Genomic DNA, 27398 nt, shown 5'->3' on the forward strand with positions numbered 1-27398 from the left:
TCTTAAATGTTATGTAACAAAGATGACAGATAAAACATTGTTGCATAGTTAGTCAACCGGATGTATGGAAATACATAAGTAGAGACGTGATCGAATTTATGGATGTCGAAAGAGAATCGAAGGCAAGCAATTTGTATTCTCTGAATGCAAGCGTAAATGACGTTCGAATAAAATGTACTGCGTCAGCGTAATCAAAAAGTGAGATAATTACCGTTGGCCAGAGCACGAGTTTTGCCTACTGTTTAAAAATTATGTCGGAGGATAAAGATTTTCTTGTAACTAAAATAAGAACTATGGTATTTCTCCTGTACGTATTCTGAAAAAGCTCAATTTGTATTTATGTATTAGTATGTTCCTGAAACGTAAGCATTTCTATTTAAAATGATACGAGAGGCTACTTATTTTAAAATTACGTATTGTAGAGAAATTTCTGCAATTACATACATGGAGCAGGAAAAGTTTAACAATTTATATTAAAACTTTGTTCTGTCTTGTACTGTTGTTCGTAAAATGAAAAAATGTAGAAACTTTCGCGTGGATTTTACCTGCTGAAAGTGATTTTTTGCAGCACAAAAATCTGTTCTTTGCATACCTCAATCTGCGCCGTGTATACACCAAGTTTCATTAAACTCAGAATTTTCGGCGTTCCTTTTGAGTATAGGCGCGACTCGAAAAATGAGACTTTTTCTAGCAGAAGTTTTCCGATTATAGAAGTAGATAAAGCTTGCCAGGGTTGAGTTTAATACCACGTAAAGTCTTGAACTCTCTTTATTCGAAATTCCAGGAAAAAATCGAATATAACGTGTATATTATAAATTTCGCGTCTTAAAAATGTAACAGGATATAAATTTCATCGAACACATATAAGCGTTTATAGAACACAACGATGGTTTACAGAACACAACGATATATATGTCTTTCGACATATATATAGTACGTTCATAGATCAAACGAATGAATTTTGTTTGGCTCGTGTAGGATAAGGTCAAAGGTGTTAACAAATTAAAACGCGTGAAGATGACGAAGCCATAACACAAACGAAACAATGTATCAACAAAGAGCAGAGTCATTGATTTCGCTGTATCTTTTCAAACGCGTGCAATAAACTTTCCACGACATATGCTTCTTGACGGTTTACAGAAGCAACGAAACATAAAAATGCCAAAAAACAAAGAAAAAGGAGAGGAAGGAGAAAAAAAGAGGTAAGGAAAGAAAGTGAAATATACACCGGACATGCAACATATACGGTTCACGATAAAATGAAGAGAAAATATATTTAGTAAACCACAACGCGCGGTCTGGTTGGAAGTCAGAGCTCCGACCTCGGTTTCGGAGTCGGCATCTCGGAGAAAATCGCACGGTGAATTGCGGAGCTGACGACGAGCTCGGGCTCGTACTTACATACGTGCATATGCGTGCATGTTTATACAGCGACTAGTTGAATTTCTTTAGCACTGCAAAAGAACGACAGACAAAGAGAGATAGATAGAGAGAAGGTTAGTGAGAAAAAGAAAGAGCAAAAAGGAAAACTAGGAAAGCAGGGAGAAGCCGCGACGCGCACCTAGACTCGTTATTTCGCGTATCTCCGTGATTTTCGTGGCGCATGACTTCACAGTCGGACATATGGTCGTCGGTTGAGTATATTCGCCGCGACGTATAGTAATTTCACACGGTAGAAAAATAGAAGAGGTGGCTCTCGGCGTAAAGGCAGAGAGACACTGCGAAGAAGAAAGCGAAAGAAAGAAAAGCGAGAGCAGAGAGGAAGAGGACACGAAAGTCATGTACGCGCGTGTCGTTGCCTCGGCAACCTACTAGTCTCTAGGCTTTCGTCTCTGGCCCGTTCTATTTCCGATACTCGCGGAAAACGCGTTTCTACCGCGAGTTCGAGATGTTTATCGCGACGTGGCGCGCGCGGGTCACGCGTTTTCGATTCCCTCGGCGTCGAAGCGTTCGCGTTTGACGCGACGCTGTGCGCCGCGCCCACCTAGTCTTGCGTGGGCGTTACGATTCGTTCGTGGTTGTTCACGTTCGGCGGAACAGGTTTCACCGACGGATCAATGAATTAATTAACATCGGTTCCGTCAATTTTAACGCGCCAACTTCTCGTCTGGTGGCCAGATGTCCGAGACTCGCGCCGGGTATACAACGTTGTATACATGCGCTTACATGTTTTTGCTTTGTGTTTTGTTCGAGGCAAGTTTTCGAATATATCGACGTCTTCGCTGGTGGATACTGCTGGCTACAAGTCGCTTGCTGATATTCAGTACAAATTGAATGATTTTTTGTGTTTTTATATTAGAAGGATCCTTTCGAGAGAACTTACTGGTATATTCGATCAACATCCAGAACCATTGGTTTTGTTTATGATAGAGAAAGAAAAGATCTTAAGAATTAAAGTTACTACTATTCGAAGGAAATCTGTTATATTCTGAATATCAAGATTTGTCTATATGTAAGCAATATTAACACGCAATATATGAGGATTTACACATGGTAACTGTTAGAGCAGATTTTTGATTAATGTTTAACGCTGTTCGATCCTAAGATGCCGAGGTACACCAAGCGAATGAAAATGCTGTAATTATATGTAATTCGCGAGTAATCCTATTAATTTTAATCTTATCGAGTACAGTGCAAAGAGCGGACCCTAATGGCAACGAAAATTAGATTTTCGCCAGGCTTTGATAATGGATAATTAATTAGCCTAATAATAATCGTTATTGAGCACGCTGTTAGAATACCACAGATAAGTATCTCAGTAATAATTATTCCCTCTTGTCATCGAGTAGAGGACGTGTTCGCCACTCTTTAACTCCACTTGAAACGGATAAGAGCACCTTGTCGAACTCTCGAAGCGGCTCTTCTTTCTTTCTGTCTATTTTACGCATCGTAATTAAGCTCAGCCGTGCCGCTCATCTACTTCAGAAAAATGTCATTTCTCACAATCTACGGCCTACGCTGGTCTACAGTATCCGTGCTCTACCCTTATACGCTGCATACTCGCAACATGCACCTGCTCTATCTTCATCTACATAATAATGTACATATACACAGGCTCGTGAAAGCACTCTGGTAGACAACTTTTATGAATATATCATAAATATTAGATATGTGAAACGTTTTGAAATTTCATTGGCACTGTTATGAGAACCATCTATCAGGATTGTATCGGCAAAGTTAGAATATCAGTCTGCAAATAGATAGTGCAGGTGTTAGATATCCAAATATTTAGTGAGTAAGATATTTATTACAGGTATATATTTATATATATTTCCCAGAAATGACAAAAGTATTTAAACAGTCAAATCATTTTGCCCAACATTCATTATACGTATTAATAAATCTTAACATTCAGTAGGACCATATTTGATACTTATTACATGTTTAAGGTGACTACTCAAGCTTGTACTAATTTTTTATGAAATATACGTTTGTATATTCCTATCTACGTATTGTCAGATTAGTTTCCCGAATTGATTAGTATAAATGTCACAGTTGTGTTTCATTGTGAAACTAATGAAATTTCTAAGCGTTTTATGTAGCGTATGCAGTATGGACCTAAAAATTGTCTATGGCAAGTGTTCAAATACTTCCGTGGGCCAGTGTACTCATATTCATTATACATATATATTACGTATACCCTAATAAACTCGAGACTCTTGTATTACAAGCATATACATATGCACGCAGTAATGTTACAATTAGAGTCGATTTACACATATCTACGTTGCATCCGTTCCACATTTGTTCTTTAGAAATGCACGTATAACGACACAGGCGGAATTCGCTGGATAGCATGAATAAGAATAGAATAAGCGGTAACGTCCAAAACTATTCAAATAGGGGGTCAGTCTAAAGAATAAATCGAGCGTTATGGTTGAGGTTAATGCTATGTATTCTAATATTTTTATTCCACTTGTAAGAAGTAGTTCGAAAATACTGAATATTAATAAGCATCGATCGTCTAATAGATTAAATTCTGAAAGCAGAATTAATTCGATATGAATACAAATAGATATTGCTTGATGATATATTGGTAATAAAAATGTAAATAAATTATACGTAAAATAAGTAAACGACATTATAAAAAAGTATAATATCATAGACAGTGTTGAATAATTTTAATTATATGTATTTCCAGATTTTTGTACGTTTAGTTATTTTAAAAATGCTGCTTGACAAAGCCTGTAATTTTACAGTGATTCTAGCTAAGCCAACCATCTATCGTATTATGAAAAATCTATTTTTTACATTTAAACTACAATAAATGTGTTTACGGTAAACATAAAAGTAAATAGAAACGAAGAGAAAATCTATTATGTATTGCCATAACAAATAACAAAGCCTTTCTCCATTTACGACTGCTGTATATTATAAAAGACATTCCCAGAAACAAGTTTCTACATCTTAAGTGGTACCTTTCGTCAACAAAAATAAATTCTAGTAACGTTTAACAATTAAATCGAGAACTACGATCTCACGTGTCATTTTGCACGACAGAAATTAAAAATTCCCTTACTTAAAAAATATCCGCTTTTTATCTGTACGTGTACGCGCAATTTGTGCCGAGAATTCCTGAAATAAAGTGATAAATCATTCCTGGCTATCGTGAACGAACGTGTCCGAAACGACGGGCAGTTCCTCGGGTTCGGACATAAAGCGGTTAAAATTTTGTTCGGTCTGAGGCTGGTCCGGCAACGACCAAGTTGCGTGGTACAGTTCCCACGTACCTTTTGCACCCCCTCCGTGCTCCGCAACATGGCCACCATCGGATACCATGCAAGCACACCAGCATCGCCGTCCATCGGCCTCGCACGAACGAGCCTCCAAACCGGAGGGTAGGAGAGGCTTCGGCGTGGATGTAGAATCCAAAGAGAAGAGAAGCGAGAGTAGACAGACAGTGTGGGACAAAAGAGAAGGACGCCGAGCGAAGCTCTGTGAACCGAGAGTATGCGAAAGAAAGAGAAGCAGAAAGAAAAAAAAGGAGAGACAGAGACAAAGAGAAAGAAAGAGAGAGAGAGAGAGTAAGAAAGATAGAGATAAAAGGGCTCTCTCCCACACGGTGGCGCTAAAATAAAATGACCGGCGAGAGGAATGCCGAAGCTCTCTCCTCTGTGCCGCGGAATGGCCTCAAGTGCCTCAGGACGAGACGCGCCGTAGCGACCAAGCGGATCAGGAGTAGGAGATGGAGGAGAGAAGCGCTGAAATCGTACGTAGGTAAAAGAAGCCTTTCGGAAGAAAGAGTAGAAGAGACAGAGGAAGACGATGAGGTGCTGGAAGAACTGGGTACCGATGCTCGAGTCGAGCCAGGATAGTAGACATCGCGACGATCCTCTTTTCCCCTGTATTCTTTTCCTTTTTCCTTCCGACGTGTTCCGTTCCTTCAATCGTTCGTTTCTCATGCTTTCCCTTCTCATCACTTCTTCCTTCTGTCGCTTCTGTTTCTTCTTTTGCGTTCTTCCTCCTGTTCCATTATTCTCCTTTTACCGGCGATTTCCTTCTTCGCGAGGTATTTCGAGGACCAGATCGCGAGCCGATTGCGGCGAAGGAGCAGGAGAAAGAAGACGAAAGGAATGTTACTAGGTCCCAGGTCTGTGTGTCGGCAATTTGTTCTTACGTTAGTCATCGTCCGAAGGCTACGAGATGGTCCTCCCTGGTTTACATCGCGCGGACCAAATCTTCGATGGTTGTTGTAATAGCTTGATATTTGTTTTCGCTACCCGTGACTCTAGACGCGAACAAATTCATAGGTATCCATAGAGTTTTCCAACGTCTGCTTGTTTGATGTTTGGACAGCATTTTTACTGGATTTGCTCACCAACTAGCGCACACGAACGTCGTGTCGCGTCTGCGAGTCTACTGTATCGGAAAACCGATCGAAATCCAAACAATCGTACGTCGAAAAAATCTTGTTAACGATGGATTCGTTGAAAGTTAGTTGTTTGGAGTTGTTGTTTGTAATGTCTGCGTCTAATCGAATTTGTTCACACGCGAAAAAATTTGTATACAGCGATACTAGCATTTTTAAATTAACTTTTCTTCTGTTCGACTAGACACGAAATATGGCCGAAAAATAATTTGCATATTTATTATTCTTATACATACGAAGTCTGCGAATTTTTATTTTATTTAAATAAAATAACGTTTCGGTGTACAATTTTTATTTTAAGCCCATCGATAATTCTGTCATTTTCTATAATTATATTCCGCTTTCCTGCAGCACTATGCACAACGAACGTCTGCGCTGTATCTCCTGTCGCTTAGAATAGGATTATATTTTCAAGGCTTTTTGAACATTATTTTCTCTGTTAATGTATCTTCAAAGAGATGCTATAGAAATAATAAACCGAAAGTGCAAGTTTGTTTACTTACTTAATTTATTTATGCGCGATATCTGAAATGATCGAAGATGCGGTTTTAACATTGAAAATTTACATGGAATTTCGTATTGTAAAAACAATAAATTAAATATGAACTTTTTAATACTTTTCTTGGAAGGAGACAATAGTTTCAAAATTCTAATTTAGATACACCTGAAAGTATTTCAATGAATTTATATAAAACTTTTTGTGTTAAGACTCCATTCAATCCGAAAGATTTCATTATGATATATTTGATAGTTCAGAATAACGATATTATCCATACATTCTTGTACGAAAGTATTAGAGCAACTATTATATTCGCTTCAAAATTAAAAATAATTACCGATAAATTGGCGTAATAATTCATTTAACTTCGTTCGCTATAAGATCAAGTTTACCATTATACAGGGTGGTTGGTAACTGGCGGTACAAGCGGAAAGGGGGTGATTCTATGTGAAAAAAGAAGTCGAAAATATAGAATAAAAATTTTTCGTTTGAGGCTTTGTTTTCGAGAAAATCGACTTTGAATTTTCGCTCGGTACGCGTGCACTCTATCACGTCTCGTTATAACGGATCTCACTGTAGATCGTTGTTTCGATCTACAGGGAAAATTAAAAAAAAAAAAAATTAAAAAAAAATGTTTATTCTATATTTTCGACTTCTTTTTTCGCGTAGAATCACCCCTTTCCGCTTGTACCACCAGTTACCAACCACCCTGTATATTTAGTTTGTTATTAATATATTTAATAGAAAACGCATACAATTCAAAATTCATAATCCATACTAAGTATCAAAATTTTATCAAACATAGAAGATGTCCTGTGCTTTTTGAGCAGGAGAATAGAAAGTTCTTACAACTGCGTTTATGAGAAAAACATATAATCTGACGGGGAAAACAGAATCTTTCCAACGAACGATACCTCAATTATCAGGAATGACGATGAACGCGTCAAAATATAAAGCTCATTCATCGGACCTAAAGAGTAGCATCTTGTTTTAGGAACCTCAATTATTGTCGTTACAATATCTTTAGATCCTATTGTATAATGTACTAGCAATTACAAGAGTTATTTCGTCTCAATAAATTCCGATTACTTCGGTAAACGTTCTCGTTAACGTTATTACCTCATCTTTACGATGTACACGCTGTTGCGCCAACTATAAAATTTTCTCACCCTTGTAATTCTCAGCTTCAAGGAACTTGTTACTGCTATTGCCATACTTTTACGATCGATGTACCCTACCGATAAATGCGAGATTTTCTTCTGTGCGAAATTGCTGCGCTTCGTTCGCGATTTTTCTTCCTTCCTGTAATATCGCAGTGTATTTTTCTCTATACGTTGTAACTACGTCATTAATATCCAATGTACATACGTATACACATTTTTCTGAATCCTTATCGGCGAACACACAGTAACGAGAAAACGACTATAGAAAATCCGAGAATAAGCACTACCTCGTTCCACCTATTATATCTTCGTTAGAAAGAAATTTATTATCTTTTGTCGCGGCATATTAATCCATTGACATACTAGCTTTTTCACACTAAACGTTCCTGCGTGCACGTACCGTGGGAGACGAAAGTATTCGTACAATTGGAACGTAAAGATAGAAAGAGAAATATTTCTTATATTATTAAATATATTTAAATATATCTATGTATATGTATAGTGAAGCTGAATATTGTATAGTGAAGCTTACAGTAATAAATGCACGAACAACCGATAACGCAATTATTTCATAACTTACAAAAGTAAACAACATTCACGTAATACTTTGTTTACAACATAATTATTACAACACATAATTATACGTTCATCGAGACAAAAGTATTCATACGGTATTATTAATTAGCATCCATGAGTTTTTTTTTTTTTTTTGATAAATATCTGTCTTTTAGACAGTTTATTCGCCGTGAATAATACGAGTACCTATAGAGTTACACCGTAATGTAATTTCAGATAAATATTATTGCTAGGACATTAAACCTTTGCTGGAACATTCTATTTGATTACATTTACTGTGCAATCATCATCTGATCATCATTTATTCCGTACAAAAGTTGCTTTATCGCTATAAGATTGAATACTTTAAAAACCTACAAATACAACGTGGAAAAATTCATTACTGAATTTACCACTAAATATTTTTAATTACAAGATTTATTAAATTCATCAGTATAACGATATAAAACGAAGGTTACAGGTGGAGAACATGATAAGTCATATTTGTCGTCTTTAATAGAAAAGCAATTTAAAACTCTAATATGTTGTTAACCTCCTAAGCATTAAAAAATATTAATAGAATCGATTATGCAGTTTTATATATTAATGTAGAATATCAAATCAGTTCAATTAATATACCAACTAAACTAATGTTATTCCTTTTTCAAAGGAAACAAAACATTATACATTTGTTGCCTATATCCGAAAGATTTATATCTTCAACTCGCTCAGACTATTCCCTTTTTCAACTGTTTCATGTTGAAATATTTTTTTTTTAGTCACCGCATATATAATAGAAGGAAAAAAAATTAACGAGAACAAATCTATTGTATTTTCTCCATGCGGTCTTTAAATACTAATTTCACAAAAAGATTACCAGGAATTTTTTGTAAAATTTCGCCACGAACATTTTGTACGACTCAGCACAATAATCTGAACGAGGCTATAAATTTGTTTCTTAGGCTAGTAAGGTCTGCTTTAATCTCGGATGTTTTTGTTTTGCAGAAACGGTGACGATGTTGGCGAGACAGTCGGAGAACAAAACCTTAACCTTGTTCGATCAAGTGTATCGCACGATGGCGGTGTTGAGCAGGCCCTCGATAAAAGCGTTGTACCAGGCGATGGTCGATTACGTGTCACCGAGTAACACGCCGGACACCTTGCAGCAACCGCTGACCCGCGATATGCTTCAGGAACGGTTCATCGAATTCTTCACCAAACTATTCCCCATCGCGTATCACAACGCGGTGAATCCTCACCAATACGAGCAAGATTTCACAGAAAAATTCAAGACCTGTCTGTATGAGACTATGGATGAAATTCAACCGTTCGGAGACATACCGAAACAGGTGGCGAAATCGGTGAGCAAAAGCTTGGAAGCGACGCGGGTGCTCGTGCAGGCGTTGACTCTTGGCAAAACGGTCTTGGATAGAACCGACAGCGTGCTGTTTTCCGGTACCAGTCCTCAGCAGGAAGCCTGCTACGGTGCACTGCTCAGGATGACCTATTGTCCCAGGTGCCAGAGCATTGGTCCCTCTGTCAGGCCCTGCAGCGGATTCTGCACTAATGTCATGAGGTAAGCACCGTGTTTCCAACTCTGGTAATTATCTAAGCCTCATAGGTCGGCCTATTCACCGCGGCCTTTGTTAATTTTCAATCGCATTAGTCATTGTCACGTAGCTGCGGCCCTGTGGGAATCGTTTTAATGTGTACGACTTTAAAAACTCAGGACGCCTATGGTGGCGAGAATTGCGTCGGATGACCGTGAATTTCTGGAGCAATACGAATGTTTCGCGCATTATTTTCTGTTCTCACAACGGGTACATAGCGAGTACACAAACGTAAAAAAAAAGAAACACATATATGAGCGATTTTTGTACATAAATAGAAGACTTTGCTTTATCTATTTACCTTTGATCTCAAAGTGTTACCAAAAATGACTCTTTTTTGATTCTAGAAATGACTTATTTTCGTAATACATATTAAATTCAATTAAATTGTTTTTCTCTTACATTCACCTTTCGTCACAGATAACACTATCAGTTTATGTACATTTTATGCAAAAATTTAAAAAAGTTTAAGTTAAGAATTAGATTTTAAGAAGAAATATAAAACTGGAGAGCCATATTATTATTCTTTCTTCTATGGTCTATAAAATTCAATTTTATATAAAAAGTATTTTGAAATTTTATCAGCGCTCTAGTGATACACGACTACTATCCTGATTCTACTAATAAAATTTAAAACGAGTTTGAAAATATATACAGATAATGCATAGAAGTTCTACGATATTTATTGCGCGCACTTCGCGTAGATCATCAAACTATATCTAATATTAGAACAGTCAGTTATTCATTATGCTAGTAAGCTTCAGTCCTTGGCATTAATCATATGTTTAAAAGCACTGTTCGCGCTGAATATCAAGTTTTTACCAAGTGTATATTTGCAACAAGTATCTTGTAATTTTTAAATATTTCTTCCGAATTCATTTCAAATTTTTCCAATGTAATCGCTATAAAAATTTCCTGTGGTCAGTGTTCGAATATTTTCATAAGTCATTGTACATATATAGACGTAACATTACCTATGAAACAACTTGATATATACGTAATTATCGTTTTCGAAGTTGTAGTTCAAACACGACTATTTTTCAAATTCTAAATTAGGTGAAACGCTTGCTGTTGCAATTTCGAATTGTGTTGTTACAATAATATAAATGTTGACAACCGCTTGATGCAACGTAAACATCAGTTGAACATGTTGATTCTAATCTGCCTACACTCGATTAATAATTACTGAAATTTCGCGTAATCGTCGTGGGATCGCGTTTAACAAGTCAAACCATCTAAACTCGGAAATGAACTCTGCTATTCACGGCGAAATCCATTCAAAGTTTATTCGAGCGTGGAATAAAATGTCTCCTGCACGTTTAATTTGTTGCATAAAATGATCGTACATGTAACACATCCGGAGTTTTACGAAATCGTGCAAAGCTCGGGAGCTTCGAAGCAGCTTAATAAGAATTTTTTAAATCTGAGATGGCGAAGCTCTAATTTGTATATGAAATATCTGGACGATGTTTAGAGACTCTTTATTTTGTTTTAAAGATTTTCTTATCTGCTATTTAATGTTATAAAATTTTACGCTTGTTACAAAAAAAAAAAAATTATTGCGGAAAAGTATTGGCGGATGAATTGCTTATTTAGTTATATTTTAATATCTTAATCTATTTTCAATTAATTAATAAGTATGCCACACTCTTCTTTATCAAAGTTTGAAGTTTAAAGTTTTATTTACCGGTGTTGATTCTTTCGTTTTATGACAATTTACCCAGGATTAGGATTATAATAAGAATTAGAATGTTTAAAAACGTGATTTTGTTAATATTTTTGTAATTATGTAATTTTTCTGTTTATTATCTTAGTACCGTTATTTTATTTTACTTAACTCTACTAACCATTTGTGATACAGATTTTTATTAAATTCGCGAATGAAGATTTATGGAAAAAATGAATATAGACTCCTTCTTTTACGCGTTTCTTTTAACCTTAACGACTCATTCTATATTCCACGTTGACATCGGTTACTTTCGCTTTCTTTTATCACCTTTGATGAGCCGTTTCCTCGTGTATGGACTGATATTTGTAGAAATACCTTGAGTTATCTGGCCAATATAACTTCAAGGTTAATTTTAAGTTCTCGCGCTTTACACTTTTGTGCATTTTAGTTGTACATTTCCTTACACGTATTCGTAGAACGGATATATGCAACACTGAAACCTTTAACTTTGTTTAAACAACGAAATAAAAATTTTGACGTTCAAAGCAATTCATCTCGCGATATTTCACAGCGTTCGATTAGATATTAAACGTGAAATATTCAGTATCTAAATTTATCGAGTTGAGGTTCAATTTGTTTTTGCAAAATCGTAGTTTCCGTAGATATTTATAATCTCGTTGTATTTTATAAAATATTTCATCGTGGTAATTTATTCCATTGTAAACAGATGTTAAATCGTAACATATATTTGCCTAGTTTTCTTGTTTATATAAGAAATATAAAAACAGGACGAATCTATATAATCCAATAAAAAATGTTTTATTTAGAATCTTTTTATTCGAGCTTATAAAATTCAAAGTAGTATATTTAAATAAATTATAGCAATAAAAATATGCAAAATAATCCATTATACTTTAATTTAATTTATTGATTAATTTACAAATTTTATTAATTATTTTTATTATAATTACAAATTTTATATTATTATTTATTAATTATATTTATTTTATTATTAATTTATTTATATAAATCAATTTAATTTAATTTGTAATTTAATCATCATTAATACAAATAATTGTAAGTAAACAAGAAAACGAGTATAAAATATCTGAAAAATAGTACCAGACCGATAAATAGATAAGCTAGAAATTTTTGCTATACAAAGAAGAGGAAATAAATTTGCTTAAAATCGTAAGATGTTAATTGTAAATAAAAGTAATTAGTTTCATCGATCAGCTTCCGGATTACTGGGATTATGGTGATTCTTTTGCCATCCACGTCTGACGAAACCACTGAAATCGCTCACTCGAGATCTAAATATACACAGGTCACGTGGGTGTGAATCAAAATGCGTTTTGAAATTGTGTCGAAGATGATTTCATTGTGTCCCTTTCCGATTTGGGAAATTGCGTTATAGCTAATTTTCATATTAATTTTCCTATTTCTCGATTTTATGAAATTCATCGATGGAGTAGCCTGTTTTTAATATGAGAACATATCTAAATTCGAAATAAATGTTAATTATGGTAACAAAAGTTGCGAAATATGTAATGTTCTACGTACGCTCGAACATCGAAGGCAAAGTATTTTTAATTTTAATTTTTAAAACGTAAGAATTTGTACAAATGTCAGCGGTCTACTAATAAATGACAACTGTTTCGTGAATTGGTAAATCATTCGAGTATGTACATTTGATTAGCTTAAAATAAAAAGCCTCATTTTCCTCGTTGAATATAGGCAAACGATGACCATGATGATGATAAGAAATGATTTGTACTATTAAACAAGATGTCACAGCGTTCTTGAAGTAATATTTCTCCGTGACATATTGGTATAACTAGATGCAGACATGCGGAAACTTGTAATTGCTTTACTTGGAACTTTGACGAGTAGTTGGTTATGCAAGCAAACATACTTTTCAAAGAAAGGTATGCTTGACTATATTCATCCGAGTACAATACTTTTTCTCAAAGTTTTACTTATGTCTATCGCATACTTCCGAAAACTAGTATCATTGTGTAATATTCTGCACATAAGTATATAAAATTCTAGTTTACAAAATTATAGTTAGTAAAGTTTATTGCCTTAATTTCTTATAATCGGAATGTTGCTTGATTATATGAAAAAAAGATGCGATTTTTTTCCGTGTATTGATGCAATTGATTTTAATTTGAAATCTGGGGGTCACGATAAATAAATGTTTAATGTCAGTAGAATAATATGCTAAGAAACTACAATGAAACATTAATAACTAAATGAAATGCAAGATTTGAAAAAACATAAATACGTGATATTATATAGGAAATTTTTCATATATGAAAATAATTAACGAATATATTGTTAATAAATTGTACCGGCGATTTTTATTTCTCTATCAGTTTGTGCCGTCAGATTTTATATACAATTGTATACTCGATCGGTTGTTCCGTTAAAGTAATATTCTAAGTAATAACTATCGATAACATCATTACATAACATTTGTTTGTACAAATAATCGTTCCAGATTATTTATATTTTTATAAATGATAGAAACTCTACGTACTTATCTTTTTCACCATTGGTGATATTTCATGTTTATAAGCAATACATATCGCACTTATTTTTCTTCATCACAGATATCTATCTTACATGGTAGATTAATCGATAGATAAATGTAAGTAAATGGAAAAAAGAAAACATAACCGTAACGCGAATAGAGTAAGATATTAGCTCTGTTAATACGTAAAATTGCGGTACATTGCGGTCTGCTCATTATATGTTGAGAAGAAAACCCAAACTATTCCTAAAACTCAACAATATTTTTCAAATGTCGAGTTAAAAAAATTACAAGATATTTACTGCGAGTATATATTTTACAGAGATGACAAAATATTTACACAATAATTATCCATTATATTAATAAACCTTAATAATCAGCGTGAACATCTTTAATACGCGGTTATTACACGTTGACCCATACATAAGATGACTGTCCGTGTCTTGTACTAATTTTTTACTAAATATATGTTCGTAGCAGTAAACAGCTATACATTTTCAAATTACTTTTGAATATTAATATAATCGTGACAATCGTGTCTCATTTGGTGTTACTGAAATTTGAGAATCTTTTATGTAACACACACTACACATATTACATTCATATAAAAGCTTTTTATCATAAATATTCAAATAAGTACTTTCATGACCGGCCGTATATTATTGTTAAACGTAAAAAGTGACGAGAAGAGTCGTAGGAAAAAGTCGACAAATAAAATATCGTTCTCAGAGGGAACGAAACGAAAATCGGAGCTGAAAATATATAATCTGATTGCAGAGGTTGTCTGACAGAGCCAGCATCTGAACTGGACCTCGCATGGTCCGGGTACGTGGAAACGGTGGAGAGGCTCGTTGTAGCGGTCGACGGTCGTATGGATCCGTTGGGTCTGAATGCCGAGAGGGCTGTCAGACAATTGGACACCCGCATTTCGGACGCCATTATGCACGCGATGGAGAACGGACCTGCACTCGAGGAGAAGGTGAGTATCCGCCAAAAGAACTCAAACACTTGTATAATCTTCATCCAATATACAGGGTGAATCTTCTCTCTCGGGCGTATAATGAATGTACGTTTGCATCATCCTTATCCTTGACGTTATATTCCTCTTTTTAAATTCGTATGTGTATCGCTGACTTTATTTTAATATTTTGTCATCATTACCTTCTGTCTTATAATTTATTATACAGCCAGCTATTTAGTCAGTGAGTCAGACAGAAAATATGAACAAATTATATATATTTTATAATTATTAATTTCTAGTCTAAAGGATTGAAATTAATCTTAGAATTCGAACTAAACTAGAAAAGTAGTAGAAGTGCATTTTTCTGAAGAATTGAAATTAATATTAACCTCTAAACTGTTTTAAAAATATGGTACAATATCATTTTTCTTAAAACCAATATCCGAGTAAATACAGTGAACGATAAGATCCATATCAATCCAAAGAATTTTGTGAATTATTTCCAATCGATTTATCAACACATGAGTAGTTGTATCGCACAATATCTTAACGTGCGAAAGTACGTATACAGATTTCTTTGTTAAACTTTAACTTTACCTACAGGTATCGTATCAAAGATTTTGTCCATTGTACCATTTTTTTTCTCAAGCCCTTCAACACAGACTATCTTTGTTGAATCAGAATTATAATTCGTGCCACTTATCTATGCATATCGGCTGATATTATAAGGCAAAGTGTTGAAGGAGATTGATTCAATGCACGATAGTACAGGTACGACGTGTTTGACGAATTGTTTACCGGGAAATTTGTTATTATTTGTATCGTAGTTTGCAAACGTTCGTTCAGTCATGCTGATAAATTATCATTTTGAAGATAGCGATCTTTGGTTCTTGATACTCTATTATTACGAGAGTTTCCGTGTGCGATCACGTTTAGTTGATAACCGTTGTAACAATCACGCCGATCGATAGAACATTCACCTTTTACAAACCGTTTCTACGTACGGGAAAGCCATAAAACAAATAAGTACTTACGCGTTTTCGATGTCTTCCTCTTGTCACTTTGTAGCTAGAGCTAATTGCTTAATTATGACGATATAACTAGGTCCGATAGAACGCGTGAACAAAAAATATTTATATCAAAAGTGAACGGAGGCGGATGGTGTAATTTATCAAATACTTTGAACGTTTTGCTTTGTTGGATAGTATTGGGTTGGCAGCTAAGTGATTGCGGATTTTGCCAATAGGTGATATTGCCAACCGAATATATTGAAAGGAAGCATATTTTTTAAACTTTTACAAAAAGTTTCTTGTATTATAATTTACCACGTGATATTCAAAAGTTTATGCGACAGATGTTCTCCCTATCAGCTTAAGAAATTATATATTAATAATAATATAATTTTCTTATCTATCACGTAATGGAAATATGCGCGCAATATTATCTTTCAGTAATTCGAGTGCCTAAAACCTATTTGTAAAGTTTAAAGGAAAAATGACAAAAGATAGAAAAATCTGTTATACTTCTTTTCATTTTAAACGAAAAATCGACTATTTCTCTGTATTTTATTTTACGTTCCAGAGCAATCAGATTGAATGAAAAATACGTATTTGAAATAGAAACATCTTTCCGTAAGATCATGCCTTTTAATCAGAAAGTGTAACGATATTCACGAACATTCATATTTATTTTCTACGTCGATTCGACATATTTTTAATCGTTGTAATAGTACAAGAAAAATGAAATTCTGTAAAACCACGCAGCGGTAAACTGGAGAAATTTTTCGGGTTTACTTGGTAAAATAAACGAATGGTCCCCGCTCGTGGGGACCATTCCAGACGATTTCTCGAGCACCGGCGCAGACATTCTTTCGATTCTTTTGATCGTTTTGTCAGTCCCCGATTCGAATCGCTACGGTGGCACGGCGTCTACCTGCGTGCAGACATGTGCGTGCTATATTTTTGTTTTCATTGTTATTGATATTAGCGCCGGCAGGCGAAGGAACGCGAGGAACGAGCATTATATGCTCACCGTGCCGTCATTGTATGCATTTCCATAAATTTGCTTTTTATTTAGGAGAGAAACGGACGGAACCAATTTGCGGCCTCCATATATATCAAATCTGTCGCGGATTAGGAGCTGTTCATATAAATGATCGCGAGAACTTTCAGGAAACTACACTCTCGCTCGTTTAATTTCGAATTTAGGAACAGACCAACCGATCTACGCATATACTTGCATTATGTGTATGCGTGTCGCAAGCCGAACTTTCCAAAGGATGCGTTTCGAACGGTCATTATTGTTGACTCACGCGGTACTTACCCTATAATTTATGCGAATTTTCGAGTTCGTGTTGTTCGTTTTAAAGGAATTCCACCGTTTGCGAAATTCTATACAAAAGGGCATTCGGCTTTAGAAAGTATTTGTTCCGGCAAGTGCATTTAAAACGTTTTTTCTTCTTTTTATCATTATTTATTCCCCTTACTGGAACAAACCTCTATTAGCGTGCAAAAGATTGCTGTAAAATACATAAAAAGCGCTATAAAAAAATGAACGAAATAAAAGAAATAAAAGATACAGAAAATAAAACATAAAAGAGATGTACACATTTGTTTCACGAGGTTTTGCAAATGTGAATACGCTGATATCAATTTTAATGTTAATTTCTACGAATATGCGCTGATGTATAAAAGCGTTGGTACGAACGACAACTTGTTTTATACAATTTTATGCATATTTATATAAAATATCTTTTATTTAATTTCTTTATATAATATACATAAAATGAATAAAGTATATGTATATATTGAGGAGACGGTATATTTGATAAAATTATTTTGCAACTTTCCATGTACTTGTGAATAATGAATATATTAATAATTTTAGGTCCATTTTTTGGGTAGTTATTTTATAGAAGATCCATTAAAATCGTTTTGATATTTCAAATTGTTTTTATTTTTCAAGTGTTTGCCATTAAAAGTTGTACAGTGGCATGTACGATCTTTTAATACATTGCAGAAAGCTTTTAGATATTTTTGAAAAAATAATACAGATATAACTGAAATAACTATATTTCGATATTTCATCTTATTATATATAATTATTGCATTAATATAAAAATCTTGTTTTACATTAAGAGCATTTATAAAAAAGTAGGATAAGTAGACAATACAAAGAAAATATTTAAACGTCGAGCTGTTAAATTATTCAAACAAACGGTAGATTTATACTGCATTCAATTATCTGACTTATGGAAAACTGTTAACAAAACTCTATAAATTCGCAAAAGCCGTTATTTTTATTTTATATTACATACGTGCCAATATCATGTATGAATAAAGAGTCAATACAGAACGTGATTAAAATTAAATCAATGATCGAAACGATGTTTAAACCGATATCGTTCTCGATGTCGTGATGCTCTTTTTACGGAAATAAATGCGATCTAAATTTAAAAAATCCCGATAAAAGTTGATATGCGCAACTAGAGAGTGGCATGTTATCGTGTAAGAAACGTAAGGAAAAGCTGATTAAAATGTCCTAGTTCGTAAGGTATCACGTAAGGGAAAGCAGTCCGTCGTGAACGCTCGTTTGGACATATTCAACGAGCGTGCAACGTGCGACATGCAACGCTAGTTTGCGCTTGATATGCCGTTCGATGACTTTACATGTTACTAGACCATATTTTGCCAAGATTTAGTGATGTCTTGGAAGCCTGAACCCGTCAACTGGTCAAATGTCTTACTCGATGAAATGTGTTTTTAAATCGACACAGTGTCCAGAAAATAAAATTTTACGCTAGTAAAAATAAAAGAAAAAGAGCATTGAAATATTTTTTATTAAAAATAACGATTAATGTCACATCATTACCATCAGACTTTCTCTTTTTTGATACTTTTAAAATACAGGATGTCCTGAAAGGCAGTTCCATTACTTTAATTGGTTTTCATTCTCACATGATACAACTTTGATAGAATCATTCGTTATTTAGTTGTTGCAAATAGAGAGACACGTAGGAAATTTGCCATGGAACACTGTACAACTGAAGAATATACACTGTTTCATGAGAATTTGGATTTTACTTACAGTATCTATAAGTATGAATTTTATCATTATCGTAGGATGAAAATTGGAGTAGTGTACTATAAATTAAACAAATTAATTACCAAAGCTAGAAGTAATATATTTTACTAATTATTACATATACGACTGAATGTGTCTATTATCTGACTTTTAAAAATTAATTTAATTGTGTCATAATATTCTATTATTAAATTATTACGGATAAAATCATTGCAGGTTGATTTATATTCATAATTAAATTCCTAATCTACAATTAAATTATATTGTATTAAAAGTAAGAAACTGCCCAATACTTTTAAAATATGTATGTTTATATGTATATGTATATTTAGATTTAACAGAAGAAAGTTATTAATTAAATGCGAAACTAAAATTATATGACTAGCCATAAAATAATTAAGTGTTTGACTGAGAATTCCCGCCCGCTTGATACTTGGTAGATAGACCACATTCTGGTCATCTTCGGTCGGTCTGGCTGAATTGGAATTGCGTCTAATTGATTTGTATGTTTTTCTTTAAATAGCGATAGAAACTCATTAACTTAATTTCCTTAACTGCGTTAAATTAATTCTGCCAAGCGATAAGGTCGAGTCGAACTTTATGTAACTTTCGAGAAACTTGCTTTCAGGTTATCTTAATGTCCGAAACCGGTGACATCAATTGCCCGCCCAGGTCGTCGAATGACAGTGCCACTAATTTCTTCTTTTCTCTGTTTTTCTCTTTTTGAGTTTTTTAATGGTTGAGAATTGCTCCGATAAATCAATTGACAGAGAATATTCGTTAAAAAATTAATAACATTTTTCTGATGAACTATAATAATGTCATGTAAAATGCACTTTAAAAAGGTCAAATTCGTGACTTAAAGAAAGGAGATCGTCTTTTTATGTTTAATATATAAACTCTAATAAATAACGTATTAGGTATAAATTCTACATGTGAAAACAAGGGAAAAAATTCACAGACATGAATTCGTAAAACAAATGCCCGAAATATCTTCCACGAAATTCAATGCACGCATATACATGTTTCGCTATAGACTGTCGAACTCGTTCAAAAATATCGGACAGCATTTTTATAATAATATATGTATATATTGCATTATTATAATATGTATATATACATATATATTATTTTGGTATACATGATACAAATCCAGACTTTAATGCTTTATGAAATTCTAACTCGATAAAGTCGCGTTTCGGGACATAATATACGGACATGTATTTCTATGAACTCTTTTTGTTGTTTCGACACATAGAATTTCTACCAAATTTTTCCCAAGCTTGTTGATGCATTGTATATATAAAAGCACCGACAACCCTTGGTTTGTTTTAAAAATTATTAAAAAACAAACCATGCTAACAGCTTTTACGATACTTCGTAGTTTGATTTTTCATATTGTGCCAGTTGACGTTATCTATTTTCAAAATATTCCAAACGTGGTATGATCGTTTATACAGAAATATAAATATAAACGTGAATAAATGATCATCGGACTACGGATATTTAAGTATTTATAAGAAATATCAATGTGCATAAATGTACAACATAAAACACATACAATATGCAAAAATGTACAAAATATTCAGAGTAAACCATATGGCGATATCCAATAAAAGTAAGAATTGTTTTTCTTGAAGAATTGATCTGATCAAAATGTATATCTGTATAATAAAACGGCCACGTAGTCAGAAGTTTAGAAAATCGCCTCATTGCCTCCATAGCTAAGGATACTGGAAACTTTGAACCATTGTATCATTAATTCTCATGTTTCTTTCGTATTGTGAAAAATTCTTATCAGACATTATCCTACTGGTTGCCTTGTACCTATTTCCATTCTATTTGTTTAGCAGCGTTTATAAAAATATAAATTTCCATAAAAATCCACAATTCAGTGATAACGTGCTAATTAATTAGAACGTATATTTTCGTTTCAGAGTGTATTAATATGTATACATAATCGAGGAATATGACTTATGAATCATTGCCACTGATTAAAAATGTCTACGATTATTGACAGTAGAAACAGATAATTGCAGAAAATAAAATAATCGTTACTGGTGCAGATAAGACAAGTTGAAAATAAGTTGAATACTAATGTGATTATGGAAGTATGTAACGCTGTATGCCTTGTTTGATATTTCACGTGCAAAGTTTTAAATAGATTCATTGAGAACAGCATTTAAAGAATAACATGCATTAAATATTTTCTGTACGATTCATATCGTTACTAATATCTTTATCTGCTGTTACAGCTTGCAACATAAATTTTCACAACTTGGAATGTTTGTGTGATTACATTGTGCTTACTTATGCAACATTAAAATCTAAAAATATCGTATTTATTCACAGTTAATCCGTTATCCGTTGTTTCCCAAGACTGTGTTTCATCTTTTTAGCAATTTTCTAATTCACTTCTCGAAAGATTGTTAAGATCTGGTCGCAAAATATTCGGTTGCTGTTGTCAGGTTTTTCGTTACGTTAAATTTTTTATTTTTTATAGAACTTTGTAGCGATTTAAATAAATGAAAATTTGTTCACGCTAAATTTAGAGAATAGAGTGAATGACATAGTAATTGTTAATTATACTCTCTCATGTTATTTAATGTTATTTGCTGCATACGATCGAACATTGACGCAATGAGATGTTATACTTTTCCGAATCATTGTCATCGATAATTTATGTGTCGATGTTATTAGTAATCTTTCCAATTGCTAATTACAAGCTCTGACAGCTACCATATGATTTTACTTTAGAAATTCGAGATAGATACACACATTACTTATAGAATGACTTAATAAGAGAATAATCGCTTCATAAAACAGTGGAAAACATAGTCGATGATATTATAACAATTTTAACAAGTTTTAGGAATTAGTATTTTTGCATTAGTTACATACTATTTCGTTAATTTAACAATTACGCTACTTCACAAGCATCTCCGAGTGTTTTATTCAAAATTACATAAGTTGTATCACATATATTAAAACTTCCACGTTTCTGCAAGATCTGTGCCAACTATTTTGTAATATTTAATTTATACACAAACCACTTACCTACTAATATCTCGTCGAAAGCATGTAGTGTATTTTACACAAGCTGTTTTGAAAGTAAATGTTACTTGGCTTCGAAATTATGTCATTAGTCTGTAAGCTACTTCTGTGAAAGTATCTTCGATAGCACATTTTCATAATTCAAAAATAAAGATGGAAGGTATAATTGAAATTCAAATTTTCATCTCGTATGAAATATATTAATCGTTTGAAATCACTAATGATTTATCAATCAGAATTTTCTATTATATTACGTTATATAAGACGATGATGCAAAATACAATATAACAAAAGGTAGCAAAAATTGTGTACATAGGTTGTAAAAAAATAATGGATTAACGATTATGTGTTAATATTATAATCTCCTGGTCCAAAGATCATGGAGAAAATTTGAATTAATTGATTATGGTGAATTAGGTACGAGATTTATGCCAAAGTTTACATCTGTAGATATTATTAACTTTTTACTTAGAATTATATACATCATAAGTTATAATAATTCATAACCATATAATAATAATTAATGATACCAATATCGAGATCGGTTGAAATAATTATCAAGATAAGAGTAAAGAATTTAATTTAATGAAAAATAATTGGTCACAGAAGAAAATATGATAAGTAGATATTTTTTGATGTTCTGATTTTAATGTCATTTTATAACTGAAAAGGAATATTGTGGTATAAAATAACTGAAAATAGTTAGGTCCAAAAATATACATAGCTAATGAAGTATTTCGCTTAGAATTAAAAACCAAAGGTGTAACTTTTAAGATAAACGATATTTTAATATCTTTGATAATCAAATATTATGATAAGTAATATTTTTAAAATTCCGAAGAGAGTAGAAAAATACTAAATTTTTAATACTACTCCCTTGTAAAAAATCGAGAAATATATTCTTTAAAAAAAATATGTTCTATTGTTTTGAAGAGTTAATATCGAATGTACGAGCTCTTTATAATATAATTATAAAACTTCAAATGATAATAATTTTATAATGATTATTCTGGTTCATCTAGTTTTTCGTAACTGTACTAATATTTATGAATGAAAATACACATTCGTGTAAGTAAAACACAAAGGAAAGATGTTTTACGAATAAGCGTTTGATTTGTACAATAAGAATATATCAAGGATATAGTATATTTCAATTTAAAAAATGAAGGCAATTTTGGTAATCAAGAGATATGGGTAAGAAACAGAGACAACTTACTCGAACGTTTGTCGTGCTTGACACGGAAGAAAAGAAAGGCCGTGAGGCATATTCGACGCGTATAACATTTCTGAAATTCTTTAGCAGTGTAGTTTCGTTTGAACAGGAATGTCGTATGTTACACATATAGTCTGAAGGCGTGTGAAACGTATCACATGATAGTTGTACGTAATACACCACTTGGTTATTTGTCGCATCGTTATTTCCTTTCATATCCTTTGTTACGTAGCTTATACGTAAGTACACTGTACATTTATCGTATATATGGAATAGATTAATTGCAGCAGGAACCAAGTAAGTAAGTAATCTCATTTCGAAAGTGGAAAGAATTATTCGTATAAAATTATTATGGCGAGAATTTACAAAGGGCACGAGAGCTGTGATATTAAATAATACATACACGTAATTAGAATGAATATACAACGAAAATGTTAGAATTTACTTCATTTAATGCTTCGTGAAATGTTTGAAGATCGCAGGAGAAAATGATAAATGCATTGTAGGGTCACTCCGCTACCAAAGGTTCACGGCGTGCCGACACCTATGCAGTAGCTTCGCTATTGTTCTGTGTGTATAGTTGCAGATAATTTACTAGAAATGCGCCATACAACATTTGCAGGTAATGATGAGGCTATTGCGTAGTAATGATAATGTCGCGATCACATCGGGGTTACCAGTTGTAGAGCTGCAAACATGCGATGGAGAAGACTGGAGATAAAAGAAGAGGGCGAATGTCTCACTGATGAGTCTTATATTTTTCTACGTACATTTTCTCTGATTTTTGTATTTCAGTGTGTCGATGTAACTAAGAAGTGTTTCAATATGGCATGGTTGAAAATGAAAAGAATCGTTTAGGACCAAAGATGATGTTTTTAAAAATAGTTTATAGATTGAGAAAATTTAGTGAAAAAGCTAATCACAAGCAACATTTTGATATTATGGCACGCAATATTCTTAAACTTATTGAGAGAACGTAAAAACCAAAGAAAGATAATTTTAGTAACGCGAAATTGATTGTCAACATACGGAATTTAAAAATTGTTCTCTTGTAAAGAGTGGAAAATGCGACTTATCGCGTTTTCCCTTTGCACTCTTTTTGTATGCAAGAGAAGTTTGTTTTTATTTCAAGTAGAAAACTGCAAACTAAAATCTAATCCTTTCGCTATAAAGATATATATATATATATACACACACATATACATATGTGTTGTACATTCATGCACGCTCCCAAATATCGGGCAATTATTTGTTCAAACCGTACATGTATATCTTCTATTATATCTATTTCCATCTTTATGTGTTATACGATAATTAATTATATACAGCATGTATAAATGTTCATGATTTATTTTTTCCGTATTATTAAAAACGCTTATAGCTCTGAGGATATCGCAGCAAAAGGGTTAACCTTTGCTATAAATTTCTGGGTGCTAGTGAGATAATAAAATGAAATAAAATGAAATAAAATGAAATAAAATGAAATAAAATAAAATAAAGTAAAGTAAAATAAAATGAAATAAAATAAAACAAATAAAAAATAATAAAACTGAAGGAAATAAAATAAAACAGTAGAATAATGAATACGTTACTTCAAACTCAGCTGATATTATCAGAGCCTAACTTGATACTACAAAATTGGTTGTCACTTTTTCAAATTCACAACCAGATTATATTGCCCATACTTGTTATACTTATTACTTTAATCACTCTGCCTCTATTACGAGATTATCCTGTTCAAAAATAAAAACATAAATCAATAGCAGCTCGTTTCTGTGTTGTATTTCTTGCTTCTGCAATATTATATTTTGTTAAATACGAATCTTGCGTTCATAAATCCCATTTGTCCGTACTGAAATTTGTTAAATTCATATCTCATTCGTTCCATCGAAACCAATTCCCATGAAAATATTTAAACCAATAATTTAATCAATTCCTATAATATCGTAGATATTCTGCAAAATGCTCACATCGTTGTTTCAGTTTGAAATTTTGATGAATAAAGGCGAAGGAAGTTCACAAATTTATAAATTTTTAACAAGATTAAAAGATTCATATTTCTGACAAGGTTAAACAATATATTACAAATTTTACATACGATTAGAAAAATTGGAATTAGTAGTTTACAGATTCTAAAGCGTTTTAATGACCAGTTTATTATTTACTTCAATATCAATAGCTCTTAACAGCTTCTTTTTTTGCAAAAAATGCATATTTTGCATTTAAAAAAAAGGTACATATAACTTACGCAACATCAGTATACATATAATACAATGTACATATATAACCGATCCATATAATTTAGTAATATATAATTTCCTGATATTCGAATGAAGTAAATTTTTTAACAATCTTGTTTTCTATTAATGCACATAGAAATTATTAAAATTCCACATTTTCACATAAAAATGATCATGAACTTGTATACATTTATTCATATTAATGCTTTAATCCCAAATAATCTTTTACTTTGAAGTATAGTTCTTAAATCTATACAAGTTAACTGTTAAGAAAAAATCTAAGACAATAACAACTTATCTGATTATGTACTTTTTTAGTCTATACAAATATATTGTTGAAATAAACTTCTCGCGAGGTCTAAATGGCTTAATCGAAAGAAAAAGGAACAGCGCTAAGAAGAAATTTTTGGAGCAACTGTGATCTTTGAGTATCTTTTTCAAGGTTTGTTCGTATCGTCTGATTTTGTTGAACACAGACGAGGAAAAGCGACGAATAGAGCGATCTTATCTCGGGTTCTTCGCATTTTCACGATAGAATGTATCAGGCGCATCGGTCGTTAGACGCGTCGATCAATCCTGTGCATCGACTCTTTTTGTCTGGATGATCGACACGTCGGCGTCGAAATGGGAAATGCATGCTAGTCCGATCGGAGAAAAAATCAGCCGGCGAAGAGGAACGGATAGAAACGAAATGAATAGACGCTATAAATTCTGATGCGCGCTATAAATTTCACGGCGGCCGATCATCCGACTTCACGCCGATCCGTGCCACGCCGTGCTGTATTACACGCGTGATAGGCGAATGACACCAAGGGCGTCGTAACAATGCACTTTGAACAACGAGTACCGAGGAGGTGGTAAGAAGAAACGGTTTAAAACATGCTTGAAAAAGAATACGTAATGTATATACATTTATATATATATATATATATATATATATATATATATATATATATATATACAATAACTGCACCCGCGTTATGTCGAATACGTAAGTATAGTTCGTAGATTGTTTTATTCGCGCCAGATGTGCTTGACGCGTGCAATCTATTGTTAATGAGAAAATTTGCGAGATAGATCGGAATTATTCGAGATAAATCGCTAACAATAGAATTAAATGCTCTGATGAGTGTTTTGCTGGAATTTTAGGCTAAAATTATTCCAGCTTATTATAACTTAGTATTCTGTAACTCGGAGGTTCGAAAAAATATGATATAAGTGACAAATATCTTTAGTTTGACAAAACTGTAAGTAAGATTAAATATTGATGTAACATGACAACAACTTTGAACAAAGTTGATATGGTTTCGAATACTAAAGTATATTATTTTGTATTCATAAAGGTTTCAAGAAATTTATGTTAAAATCTTCGAGATAAATATAGATCCTTCGCATAGTTCACATTCTTCATATCGTTTCCTTTGTATCTCTTTTGTTTTTAGAAAAAAATTCACTTATACCACTGTTTCTTATGTTATAACTTACCTGATGATTCACGGCTTCAGCAGAAATGTGGTACAAATAATAAATATATTTCATTTGAAAAAATTGTGAGTTAATATTTCATAGAAAGACTACCATGCTTTTAAGCATTCAAACACTTTATTATTATTCACCTATTCTATTATAATTATAATATTGTATTTATTCACCTATTATAATTATTCACCTATGTACGCCATATTATATTATATTTATTAAATGTTTGAAGAAATGTACGATAAGATCATTTATAGCTTTTATATATTTATTTTATTTATCTCGTTTTCTGAAAAAATATAATATACTTGTACTACTTCTCCACTGAATCTTTCAATTTACATACTACCGATCGATCGTAGAGATCTTCGCTTAGCGACGTATCGAGCTCTTTATATGAATACAAGGTTTCCGTATGGACATAGTTTCCGTATATTTCTAATATTTATTATAATAAAACATAATGA

General features: G+C 32.9%; 1 protein-coding gene across 1 annotated transcript in view; it reads left to right on the forward strand.

The window, feature by feature from the left end:
* The window catches only part of LOC126864413 (division abnormally delayed protein), a 242240-nt gene that overhangs the window by 63376 nt on the left and 151466 nt on the right, over positions 1–27398 (forward strand). The window contains exons 3-4 of the mRNA XM_050615751.1: positions 9092–9662; positions 14679–14880. Coding sequence (XP_050471708.1) covers positions 9092–9662; positions 14679–14880 — 773 coding nt within the window. The remainder of the gene's footprint in view (positions 1–9091; positions 9663–14678; positions 14881–27398) is intronic.

This window comes from Bombus huntii, chromosome 4, assembly GCF_024542735.1.
Source record: "Bombus huntii isolate Logan2020A chromosome 4, iyBomHunt1.1, whole genome shotgun sequence".
NCBI classification, from domain to species: domain Eukaryota; kingdom Metazoa; phylum Arthropoda; class Insecta; order Hymenoptera; family Apidae; genus Bombus; species Bombus huntii.